Source organism: Ailuropoda melanoleuca, chromosome 5, assembly GCF_002007445.2.
Source record: "Ailuropoda melanoleuca isolate Jingjing chromosome 5, ASM200744v2, whole genome shotgun sequence".
Classification (NCBI taxonomy): Eukaryota; Metazoa; Chordata; class Mammalia; order Carnivora; family Ursidae; genus Ailuropoda; species Ailuropoda melanoleuca.
In genome coordinates, this window is record NC_048222.1 from 78,819,948 (window position 1) to 78,833,873 (window position 13,926).

General features: G+C 37.3%; 1 protein-coding gene across 1 annotated transcript in view; it reads left to right on the plus strand.

Moving 5' to 3' along the window:
• The window catches only part of SCARA3 (scavenger receptor class A member 3), a 72,055-nt gene extending 58,675 nt beyond the window's left edge, over window positions 1-13,380 (plus strand). Inside the window, exon 7 of the mRNA XM_034661334.1 lies at window positions 13,292-13,380. Coding sequence (XP_034517225.1) covers window positions 13,292-13,365 — 74 coding nt within the window. The 3' untranslated portion in view covers window positions 13,366-13,380. The remainder of the gene's footprint in view (window positions 1-13,291) is intronic.
• The last annotated feature ends 546 nt before the right edge of the window (window positions 13,381-13,926 follow it).

The window sequence follows — 13,926 nt, forward strand, 5'->3', positions numbered from 1 at the left end:
AAGTAAATGATCAGAAATGTTACACATTGGGAGAAAATAATTGACAAATAATTTACAAATAGAACATATAAATATCTCTTGCAACTCAGTAATAAGATAAATAACCCATAAAAATGGGTAAAATGTTTGAGTGGACATCACAAAAAGGATTTGTGCCTAAAAAGATGGTCAACATCATTAGTGATCGGGGAAATAGAAATTAAAACCACACTGAAATACCCCCACAAACCTGTTAGAATAGCTAAAATTAAGAAGACTGACCATGCCAAGTTTTGGTGAGGATGTGGTGAGGATGAAACTTTCATACAGTGCTGGTAGGAATATAAAATAATATAACCACTTTGGAAAATAGTTTGGTAGTTTCTTAAAACGTTAGACATACATTTATCATATGGTTCAGCCCTTCCATTCCTAGGAATCTATCCAAAAGAAATAAAAACATACATAAAAATATATTTATTCATAATAGCCAAAAAGTAAAAACAATCCAAATGTCCATCATGAAGACAATGGATAAGTAAGTTGTGATACAACCATACAATGGAATGTCACTCAGCAATGAAAGGGGAAATAAATGTTAATGTTGAACACAAAAATATGAGTGAATCTTAAAATAATTATGCTAAGTGAAAGGAGTCACACAAAAAAGAGTATATAGTATATGATTCCATTTATATGAAATTCCAGAACAGACAAAATAAAAAATGATAGAAATAAGATTAGTGGTTACTGGGGCAAAAGCAGGGTGTAATTGACTAGAAAGGGGCATGAAAGTTTTCTGAGGTGAAGGAATCGTTCTGTATCGTGATTAGGGATGGTGATTACACAGGTGTGTGCATTTGTCAAAACTCAAGAAATCACACACTTAAAATGTGTGCATTTTATTGCATGTAAATTATACACCCATAAAACCGCCTTTAAAAAACAACTAGGATACCATATTTTACCCACTAGAATAATTAAAGTTGAAAAGACTTAAATATCCAGTGATAGTGAAGTGTAAGTGGTAGAAACTCTTTGGAAAACGAGTTTGGCAGTTTCTTGTAAAGGTAAACATGCACTTACCCTATGACTCAACACTTCCACCCCTAGGTGTTTACCCAAGAGAGATAAAAACATATTCCACAAAAAGACTTGTACAAAAACATTCATAGCAGCTTTCATCATAATTGCCCCAAACTGGAAGTAGCCCAAATATCCATCAACAAAGGAATGGATAAATTGTTGTATTTTCATGCAATGGACTATGAACTACTCAAAAGAAGAAAGAGAATAAGGGGAGGAGGATGAGGTTGAAGAAGAAGAAAGAAAGCAACAACCCCAAATTACAAGCAACAACATAAAAAAAACCACTCAAAAACACTATATTGAAGAAAAGCTACACACAAAATACATGAGTGTGGTTGCATTTCTATTACATTTGAGGAGAGGCAATGCTACTCTATGATGCTAGAGGTCAGAAGAGTTGCAGCCTCGAGGTGCCCAGGGGAAGAGCAGGGATTGATGGAGAGACGGTAAGACAAGTTTCTGCTGTCATGGAAATTGTCTGTGTCGTGACAGTTGTGTAACTTCCACAGGTGTACACATTTGGGGAAATTCATCAAACTCTACATGTGATCCATGCATTTCAGTGAAAGAACGTAAAGTAACAACTCAATTTTTAAAAATTATTTAAAAAAATAGAAATTCACCTCCAAAAGCTCATGAGTCAAAAGAGAAATTATAGGGGCACCTGGCTGTCTCAGTCAGTAAAGCACACAACTTTTGATCTTGGGGTTGTGAGTTCAAGCCTCACGTTGGGTGTGGAACCTACTTAAAAAGAAAAAAAAAGAAATTATAATAAAAATTAGGTTGAAATACACATAGAAAATATTTTAAAGTTATTTTATAATGAAATGTTTAAACCTCAGAAGTTGAGATATGTAGCCGAGGCCGTACTTGAAGAGAAAATTGATGGTCTTGAGTACTTATATTAGAAAAAGAAGAAAGGCTAAAATAAATGTGCTACATGTCCCACTCGAAAAGTTTGAGGTGTGCCAGAACACACATCAAGTGGAAAGAAGGAAATAATAAAGGCCCGAAATTAATGAAATGGGGAAGAAGTTTTGAATGGAGAGGATTGACAAAGCCAAAAGTTGATTCTTTTTTTTTTTTAAGATTTTATTTATTTATTTTAGATAGGTAGAGAATGAGAAGAAGCACAGTGGGGCAGAGGGGGAGGGAGAAGGACAAACAGACTCCATGCTAAGCGCAAGCCCCACACAAGACTCTATCACACCACCTTGAGATCGTGGCCTGAGCCAAGATCAAGAGTCGGACATTCAACCAATTGAGCCCCAGGCGCCCGAAAAGTTGGTTCTTTTAAAAGACTCATACAGCTGATGAGGCAATATATATCAAGACAAATGAGAGAAAGCATCAATGAAAGATATTAGGAATAAAAAAGATGACATTAAACGAGAATGTGATGAACACTTAGTGCCAGTACCTTTGAAAACTTAGATGGAGCAAACAAATTCATAGGAAAATGTAACTCATCAAAACTGATGCAAAAAGTAGAAAACCTGAATATTCTGAAGCCGTTAGAGACATTGAATCCATGGTTTAAAATATCCCCACAAAGAAAGCACCAGGCCCATGGCGACAGACTTACAGGCAAATTCTACCCAAACATTCAAAGACAATTCTAATCCAACACAAACTCTTCCAGAGAACAGATAAAATAGGGGCATTTTATCCTATTCGGTGAAGATAGAAAAGCTTGTTACAAGAATCAGAAAAGGAAATAGATGACTAGATGCAGAAAAAGTATTTCATAAATAAGGCATCCACTCATGACTTTTAAGAAATCTTATCATACTCCAGAACTATTTTTTAAAAGGATTATTTATTTATTTGAGAGAGAGAGAGAGTGCACAAGCAGGGGGAGGGGCAAAGGGGGAGGGAGAAGCAGACTCCCCACTGAGGACGGAGCCTGACAGGGGACTTCATCCCAGGACCCTGAGATCATGACCCTGAGATGCTTAACTGACTGAGCCACCCAGCTCCCAAACCGGGAACTTTTAAACCTAAAATGTAGTATCCATCAAAAAAGTTCACAGCAAACACCTTTCATAAAAGTGAAAAATGGAAGCTGTCCCCTTTAAGAGAACCAGACATCGAATACCTCCTGATATGATGTCATAGACAGTACACAGCCCCACCTATTAAGTTGACTTGCCAAAATAAAGACAGAAAAGAAAGTTGCCCCTAATTGTAATCAAGCCTCTAAATCTATCTTCCAGTCAACCTACGGCAGCTCCAAAGAGAGAAACACCTTAATGCCATCTTCATGATCTTGAGTTGTCAACCCAGAATGATTCATTTTTTCAACAAATAAATGGCATGGGAAAAGTAGACGGGATGCTATAGATTAAAAGAGACTTAAAATTAATCTTCAAGTTAAAGTTTATTAAAGAGAGAGACTTCAATGTATCAACCAAATGCAATGTTTGGACTTTGGATTCAATTCAAAATCAATTTATAAAGAGATTTTCTGAGAAAATCATGGAAATTTGAACACAGATTTGTTATCAGACCACATTAAAAATTATTAAGTGTAATAATGTACTGTGATTACTTTAAAAAAAAAAACAAACCTCTATATGGGGGTGCCTGGGTGGCTCAGTTGGTTAAGCATCTGCCTTCAGCTCAGTTCATGATCCCGGGGTCCTGTGATCGAGCCGTATGTCGGGCTCCTTGCTCAGCGGGGAGCCTCCCTTTCCCTCTGCTTGACACTTCCCCTGCTTGTGCTCTCTCTCTCTGTCAGATGAATAAATAAAATCTTAAAAAAAAAAAAACACCTCTATATGTTAAAGATACGTACCTTGAAATATTCAGAGCTGAAATGATTTGATGTCTGGGATTTGCTTTAAAATATGCCATGAGATAAGACAAATAAAACAATTGGTAAAACATTGATAATTATAAAATTGGGTGATGGGTGGTACATGGGTACATGGGGGTACATTATTTAGTCTCGTTGTCTTTGTTGGAAACCCTCTATAATAACAACTTAAAAGACAAATAATGATGATGATGGTAACAACAACAACAAATGCTATTTTAAAAAGAAAACGAAGGCAAGAGTCCCCCTTCCTCCTTCACCATCATGGGACCTCCTAGGGAGACCAGGCTGCTAGTTAAACTGTCTCTAGCACACCTCCATGGCCAATTCTTCCTCCCAGAATTCCCTTTTTGCTTGTCTTTCCAGATCTAAGTCCTGCCTATCTTGCACACCCAGCTCACGTTACTATTGCAGATAGCTGTTGGAGTGGCTGAACCCCCACTCCCTCTTCAAATAACAACACCCGTCTGTCTTTTCCTTTGGATAAACACCTTTAATCACTTAATGTGGTTCAAATAGGATTGACCCCAGTACCCACATTCCCTCAGAGGCAGACCAATGACTCAGGTCTGACCAGTGGGAATACCACAGCTCTGTCCACACTCAGTGCAGGGATGGACATGTTATCCAGGCAGGACCAATTAGCCAAAGAGTGTCAGCCTCCACACTTTCACTGCAAATATTAGGAAAAAAGTGCTCTCTTGGGGCGCCTGGGTGGCACAGCGGTTAAGCGCCTGCCTTCGGCTCAGGGTGTGATCCTGGCGTTCTGGGATCAAGCCCCACATCAGGCTCCTCTGCTGTGAGCCTGCTTCTTCCTCTCCCACTCCCCCTGCTTGTGTTCCCTCTCTCGCTGGCTGTCTCTATGTCTGTCAAATAAATAAATAAAATCTTAAAAAAAAAAAAAGGAAAAAAGTGCTTTCTCTTTACAAGTTAGCTAGGTCAGAAGACTGAAAGCATGGAGTTGCTGTGGCCATTTTCCTAAAAATGAGAGAAGATTCTACTTAAGAAAGAAGCCACTCTAAGAAAGCAGAGGCTTGGAGCCTGATGACAGTTACAAACCCTGAACATAGGTATACCTCCTTCCCTCAATTTTCCAGTACATTCATTAATAAAACGCCCTTGTGTGTGTGCGTGTGTGCATGTGGGCATACATGAGAGACAGAGAAAAAATGCTTTCTCTTTAGGATCAAGAACAAGGATGTCTGCTATCACCATTTGTACTCAACATGGAGCTGGAGGTCCTATACATTTCATTAAAATAAGGAAAAGAAACAAATAGTATAAGGCATATGGTGTCTGAAATATTTTTCGCCTTTTACTGTCTAATGATATGCTGAGTCAACATCCTTCATTTTGCCACTGGCTCTTTACCATGAGCTTAATGGCCTGCCTGCCACCTGATTCCATACCCGCCAGTACGCAGGTTAGTGACCAAACTGGTCAATCAAAAAAGGTCTAAAAATCAGAGGCAGTGCCTGAAAGAGTGTGTCCGGGCAGCCTGAAAGGCTCCTGCGAGAGAAATTTGATAAACCTGTTCTGGAAGTGTCCAGGGGAGCCACTGTCTAGGTGTGGGATCTATAGACCCCACAGTTTTATCCAAGGGGTCGACTTGGGGGAACAGTTGGAGCTTTTGTTTTCTCCAAATCTAGAAAGCTAAGAGGGGAAGGGCTTCGAGCCGAGCTGAGGATGGAAGCTACTGAGGAATGAGGAAGTAAAACAGGAGTTTCTGGTCACAAGTGTGATTATTCTGTGGCAGGTCCAAGCTAAGCCAATGCAAAGCTGATATATGCCCTGAGCCATGTCTCACTGATATCTCATGATCTTCCCACATCACAGAGGAGGGATTCCGGTGGATCGGGCCAACTGCCCAAGGCCCTGTCTTTGGAAATGAAAGTTCTATTGTGTTTGGATGTGGGTGTTTGGGCACTGAGAAGACACTCAATTGCTCTAGAATCTGGGGAACCCTGTGGTAGGGGGTTACCTTGTCCAGTCCTCTCAGGGCCCCAGTGCACTGAAGAACCCAGTGGGACAAGAGCAGGCCCAGGTGTGCTCTCTCAGCTCTGCTCTAGGTGAGCCAGACCCTGGGTGAACCCTAAGGGACCCCAGGTAACGCCCAAGACCAGTTTGGACCAGACAGCCGATTTAGGTTATTTATCGCAAACGACACATACACATACTTCTAGAGACCTGATATCTTCATCCTTTATCCAGAGAGACGCAACCTTTTCTAATATTAGGGCACCTGAGAGACTCATCAGAAGCTGCCCAATTCCTCTGGAATGGCCAGCACCTTGCTGCGTTTGACTCCATGTATGTTCAACGATGTTTATAGTCCAGTACGTAATGGCAAAAGACTAGAAATGAACCTGAATTCCCATTAATATTAGACTAGTTAAATTATGAGACATCTATAACATAAAATTATGAGGCTGTTAAAAAGGCACAGGCTTTTAATAAGGCAGCTGTTAATAAGGCAGTCCTCTATGAACTGATAAAGAATAATTTCCAGGATATATTTAAAAAGTTAAAATTTGTAAAAAACAAGGTGCAAAAGAACATGTACATTATGCTATCATCTGTGTGAAAAATATAAATATATACATAGCTGTTTTTAAATTCTGAGAATATCTTTGGAAGGATTCATAAAAGCCTGATAATAGAAGCCTCTGGAAAGGGGAGCTCAGGAAACGGGCAACAGAGGTAAGAGGGAGATCTGCCTTTCCCTTTATATCCTTTTGCACCATTTGGATTTTGTGAATGGATTAAGCAATTGTTTTTATTTTAAAATTTAAAAAAGTAAAGAAGCTAGGCTGTCTTTCCAAAGCAAGGAAAATTTACATTTAATCCAGACTGGGGAGAGTTGAGCAAATCATTAGTATGCATGTGAGAGTACAGCTTTCTAGGGACCACGTATTTGAATCCCCCGGCTCAGTTTCTCTCCCTTGGCCAGCACAGCAGAATCCCTGAGATTCTTGCTTCCTTTAACTGTTTTTTTTCAAACTCTCAATCCCTTCCCTTTTTCTTGCATTTGCCATGACATCACAATTCATTTCAATATACTTTCATAGCATGCTTACATTTCCAACTAGGCCATTCATTCATCCTGATTATAAATGATGGTGGCACCCTCTGCGGAGCCTAGGGGAGGCTGACTGCACTCACCTGGTTCCTGTCAATCACATGCGAGTGGCTTCTGGGAAGGCTCTCTGCTGCATTAACCCTGGCTCCTGTGAATTCCTGTAAATTTCAGTGCCACACTCACCTGCCTCCTGTCACTCCACATATGAGTGGCTTCTGGGAACACTCTCTGTCTGCTGCATTAATTCTGCCCCCCTGTGGATTCCAGTAAATTTCAGAGCTGAATGGCCCTTTTGTCCCCTTAAGGTCCTATTCTTCCTGCTGACCTCATCCTCAATCCCTTCTCCGAGACCTTGGACCCATTCCCTTGTATGATTCCTGTTCTGCAGTTTTCAATTACTTTAATCTCTGATCTTCTCAGCTCAATTCTCTTGCCCTTCTCATTCTTCTGTGTCTGATCACAAAGCCTTCCAGGTTATACAGGTTTCAGATGGAGATCATAACAGAAGACCCCTAAGATCTGACAATTTCCATCAAGGAAACACTGGACCATTCCAACTCATGAATCAAGGAACTACATGCTTTTTGACCAAATTTCTTAACAGACATCTTTCTGGGTAGAAAGTATTGCATAGTGAAGAGTCCAGATTTGAGCCAGAGAAATGTTGTTTGAATCTTTGCTCTGCCATTTGCCAGCTGTGTCTTAGGCAAATTACTTTTACTTCATTGAACCCCAGCTTTCTTTCTAAAAAATAAATGCAAGAATCCTCATTTCACAGAGTAGTAAAGAAGATTACATGAATTTTCTATGTAAAGGGTATATTTCAGTGTCTTGGCTCAGAACCAGTGCTTAATGAACATAGTTCTCTCCCCCTGGATGTTTTCCAGCTTCATTTCATAGAAACTTTGCCACATAAACTCTCACTAACATATGTAGGAATACCCCTCATCAGGCATACATATGTAAATCAATTAATACATGTAAATCAATTTATAAAATAAATTAATATAAATTTATAAATAACATAACATATAAATAATATGTAATAATTACATAAATAATATAATGTAAGTTGACTTAAATATATAAACTGATTTACACAAAGATACATAGATCATATACATATGACCCAAGAGATAGTAATTTTTTTTTTTTAAATAGGAAAGCAAGTAGAGGAAAAGCGTGTTTAGAAAAAGAAAAGAATGAGCATATAGTTGGGGAAAAGGACAGCTGAGAAAAAGGTGAGGGAATGTGTGGGAATGAGAAGCAAACAAAGCTCTGATCAATAAAAAGCTTACCTCCTTATAGTTTGTTAAGTACAAGTTATTTATGACCTAATTTATAAACTTAACCCATTCATAATAACAGGAAACAAGAAGAGAAATGGAAGCTAGCCAAAGAAAGAGAGATTTGTGCCTATTTATTGCCTGCTGAAAGGTGAGCCAAAGTAGTCAAGTACCTTTTTGTGTCTCCTCAGGTCCTAGCAAGATCAAATCACCAGCAGGCAGGGCTAAAACTGGAAAAAGGAATGCAGATAAAGGAATACATGTAAATGGGATGGAAAATGTGGTAGAGTTGGGTAAAGTAATCTATCCTTATCAGAGTAGATGAAGGGTTTTCTAAGTAGTCTCCTTCAACACCTTACCATATGATATGGACTGAAGTGATGTTGAAACTTCCTTATCTGAAATCCACTGGAGGATTTCCACTTCTGGATATAACAGAGTAACTGGTACCATACCAACTCTCCCATCATAAACAACCATAAAACTGGACAAAATATATGACACGACTGTTTTCAGACAGTGGATAACAGGCAGTACAAGACTCCAGTCCCCAAGAGAAAGAAAACCTGCAAGGTGAACTCATGATCACCCTGGGGACGATTGTGTAATAGACGGCAGAGGGTTACTAAGTCTAATCTAAGCAGAGGGTTAAGGTCTAATCTAAGCATAGCAGTCTTATTGAGCTGGGGAGTCAGCATTCAAGAGTTTGGCATAGCTGAAACAACTGGAAACTGCAGGGCAAGGCAATGAATAAGAAGGAGACATGCATACAAAAGGCCCAAAAGTTGTGTTTGGGCTACCCATGAGACCTTGGATGAGGGCTGTACACACACAGGTAAAGACTACAAAGGATTATCTGTGAGGCTAATATGGGCTTGAGAATGGAACAGAGATATGAGAACAAGAAGTCCTGGGGATATTGGAGATCCATACCAGCAGAGAGGAGAGATGTTACTCATATTTTGTTAACATCTTGGACATCAGGCTGAAACATCAGAAAAGTTGTGCTTTAGGAGTAAGAACTGCATCCTAGAGTAAGTCTTATCTTAGACCCATCCTAAAAACAAAACAAAACAACAACAACAACAAAAACCCAAAACTAAAGCCAAGCTCTGGGAAATGTCTAAGAGACAAAGTTTGGAGGGTGAGTCCCATGAAGTTAGAGGGCTGGGAATAACAAACACTGTTAAAAAAGCATAAAATCAAGTCAAGCTCAAAGGGATCAACCAGTGATCGAACTAATTACTGGAACAAAAATCAATACTGAGGAAAAGAACAGATTCCATAGTCCCTAAAATTTGTCATCAGTAATATCCAAAAATTACTAGATGTGTCCCCCATGAAGAAAAAAACCAGAAAAATGTGACCATTAGGTGCCTGGGTGGCTCAGTTGATTGAACATCTGACTCTTGATTTCAGCTCAAGTCATGATCTCAGGGTTATGAGATCAAACCCCATGTTGGGCTCCACACTGGGCATGGAGCCTGCTTAAGATTCTCTCTCTCCTTCTCCCTCTGCTTTTCTCTTTCTCTCTCACTCTCCCTTCCTCTCTAAAAGAAAAGAAAAAAAGAAAAATGTGACCATTGCCAAGAAAAATATAAGCAATAGAAACTGATGCAGAGGTTACCCAAGTGTTAGCAGGACAGACTAAAAATATGAGCATTGGCAATGGAAAAGAAAAAGTCACAAACACTTGAAGACAAATCAATAGAAATTATCCAAACTGAAGGGAAAAAATACAGCAGAAAAATAAATAGAACCTCAGGGACACATGGGAAAATGTCAAATAGTCCAACATACATGAAATTGGAGAACAAGAAAAAAACTGAGAATTAATAGAAAGAAAACCACACCTATGCACTTACTAGTCGAACTGCTAAAAACCAAAGATATAGAGAAAATCTTAAAAATAGCCAGAGATGGGGCACCTGGGTGGTGCAGTTGTTAAGTGTCTGCCTTCAGCTCTGGGCGTTATCCCAGCGTTCTGGGATCGAGCCCCACATCAGGCTTCTGCACTAGGAGCCTGCTTCTTCCTCTCCCACTCCCCCTGCTTATGTTCCCTCTCTCGCTGGCTGTCTGTCTCTGTCAAATAAATAAATAAAATCTTTTTTTTTTTAAAAAAAGAATAATCTTTAAAAAAAAAAAACAGCCAGAGAATAAAAGACACATTACATACAGAGAGACAGTGATATGAAATATCACTAATTGTTTAATCAGAAGCAATAGATACAAGAAACAATGGAATAAGATCTTTGAAGTTTTAAAACAAAGTACTGTCAACATAGAATTTTATATCCATTGAAAATATACTTCAAAAGTGAGGAGAAAATAAAGATATTTTCAGAAAAATGAAGGCTGACAGAATTCAGAGTTGAATATCTGCATTATAAGAATTGTTAAAGGATATTTTTCATGCTAATAGGAAATAGTAGATAGAAACTTATATCTATAAGGAGGAATGAAGAGCAGCAGAAATGGTAAATAAGTGGATAAATATTAAAATTTACCGAACTTTTGTCTTCTCTAAATTTTCTTAAAAGATACCTGACTTCTGAAGGAAAATGATAACATTGTAGGACATTTATTATATATGTATTTGTAATACGTTAGAAGATCTAGCAATTGCACTTTGAACAATGGGAAATGTGTGAATGAAATTGTGCCGTTGTAAGATATTACATTAGTGAAATGGGATGTGTGAAGTGGGAGTGTCAGGTGTGAAGTAAGAAATAGGAAATGTGAAGTGGAAATTGTGAAATAAAATGTGTGGTGTGGTATAATATTGATTCTAAGTAAGTAGACTTTTATAAGTTAAAATGCTTATTACTAACCCTAAGCAAGCATTAAAATACAATAATAAGCTGTATAACCAAGAAGCCAATAGAAAAAAATAAAATGGAATATTAAAAATTATTTAGTCAACCTTGAGAAGCCAGGAAAGCAGCAACAGAAGAATAGAAAACAGAAGTAACAGATGGAAAACAAATAAAAGGTAATAAAACTGTACCCTATCATAATAATAGTTACATTAAATGTCAAAGGAGCAAACACTCTAATTAAACTTTGGAGATTGTCAGGCTACGTTTCTAAAAAAGACCTAATTAGATGCTATTTATATAGAGGTACTTTAAATATAAAGATAGATTGGAAGTGATAAATGGCAAAAGATATACCATGCATAAGAAAGCTGTCATGGTTATATTAATAACAGGTAAATCAGACTTCAGGACATTAAAGGAGATAAAGTGGAACATGTCAGAATGATAAAAGAGATGATTCACCAGGAGGACATAACAATATTACACATGTAAAAATTTAATAACAGAGCTTCAAAATTCATGAAGCAAAAATAAGAGAACCAAAGAAAGAAATAAAAACACTCACAATCATAGTTGGGTATTTTAACACCCCTCCCTCAGAAATTGACAAATAAGTATACACACCAAAAAAACCCCTAGTAATTATACAGAAAATCTGAAGCAACTGGAACTAATTGGTAACTACAGAACGCTATGTCAAATAAGAGCATAATAAACATTCCTTTCAAGGAAATACATGCCATCAAAATAAAACATACCTTCGGTCATAAGTTAAGTCTCAATAAATTTGAATAGACTGGAATCTTTTATAAAATATTCTCTGACAATAATAGGATTGTATTAGAAATCAATAAAAATAAGATATCTAGAAAATCTCAAAAATATTTATAAATTAAATATCATACTACTAAATAATACCTGGGTCTAGATGGTATCATAAGAGATATTAGAAATTATTAATTAATTGATTGGTTGATTGATTTTTAAAGATTTTATTTATCTATTTGAGAGAGAGTGTGCACGAGTTGGGGGAGGGGCAGAGGGAGGGGAGAAACAGACTCCCTGATGAGCAGGGAGCCCAACATGGGGCTCCATCCCAGGACCCTGAGATCATGACCTGAGCCAAAAGCAGACTTGTAACTGACTGAGCCACCCAGGTGCCCCTGGAAAATATTTAGAGTAAATAAGAAAAATGCAATCTATATAAATTTATAGGATATAGCTAAAGCAGTTTTTAGAGGGAAATTTATACCTTTAAATATCTCTATTGGATAAGAAGAAAGCTTAAAATCAACTTTAAGAAACTAAATATAGAAGAGCAAAGTCAACCTAAAGTAAGCAGAAGGAAAAGAATAATAAAAGAACAAGAAAAGAAGAAACAGAAGCCATACAAACAACAGAGCGTTAACAAGGCAAAAATAGGTTATTTGAACAAATTAATAAAATTGATAAACATCTAGAAAGATTAATAATAAACTAAAAAGAGAACATATAAATTCTAATATAAAAGAAAAAAGACTGTGTTACCATAGATCATAGAAACATTAAAAAATAATAAGGGAATATTATGAACAATTTTATGCCAAGGCATTTGATTACTTAGATAAAATGGACTTATTCCTTAAATAGCACAACTTATAAAAACTAACTCAAGAAGAAATTCAAAATCTGAAGAGTACTATACATGTTACAGAAATTGAATGTTTTGTTTCTACACCCAGCATGTAGCCCATTGTGGGGCTCGAACTCAGGACCCTGAGATCAAGACCCAAGCTAAGATCAAGAGTCAGAAACCCAACCAAATGAGCCAACCCAGGTGCTCCAGAAATTTAATTTTTAATTAAAGAGAATTTCCTATAAAGTGAGCACCAGTCTCTGATGGTTTCACAGCCAAATTCTATACAATACTTAAGAAGATAGAGTATCATTCTCATGCAAACTGTTTCAGAAAATAGAGGAAAACAGGACTCTTCTCAATTCAACTTGTGAGGCCAGTATCATGGACTGAATAATTGTGTCCCACCCTCCCCAAATTCATATGTTGAAATCCTAACCTTCAAGGTAATGGTATTGGGAGGTGGAGCCTTTGGGAGGTAATTGGTTCATAAGGAACCAATTGATTCATAAGGAACCAATTGGTTCATAAGGAACCAATCATAAATGGGATTTAGTGCCTTTATAAAAAAGACCTAAGAGAGACCCCTTGCCCCTTTTACCACAGGAGGATACAGCAAAAAGAAGACTATGAACCAGGAAATGGACCCTCACCAGACACCAAATCTTCCAGTGCCTTGATCTTGGACTTCCTAGACTCCAGAACTGTGAGAAATAAATGTCTGTTGTTTATAGCCACTCAGTCTGTGCTATTTTGTTACAGCAACCCAAATGGACTGAGACAGCTAGTATAAATCTGGTTACAAAACCAGAAAAGGGCATTACAATGAAGAGAATTATAGATACATAAACTTCATGAAATTCTTAACAAGTACAATGAGTAATATTAACAAATTATTCAAAAGTACAATTAACAATATTAACAAATACAATTCAATAATAGATTTAAAAAATTATGCACCATGACCAAGTGGGGTTTATCCTGGAAATGAGAGATTATTTTAACATTTGAAAACCAATCAAGGTAACTTACCACATTAACAGAGCAAAGGAGGAAACTTATTTAACCTTTTCAAAAGATGAAGAAGAGTAATTTAATAAAATTCAACAGGCTTTGTGATTTAAAAAAGTAACTCCCAGCAAATTATAAATAGAAAGAAAATTCTTCAACTTGATAAAGAACATCTATAAAAAATACCCTATAACTAATCTTATATTTGATGATGAAAGACTAAAGCCTTT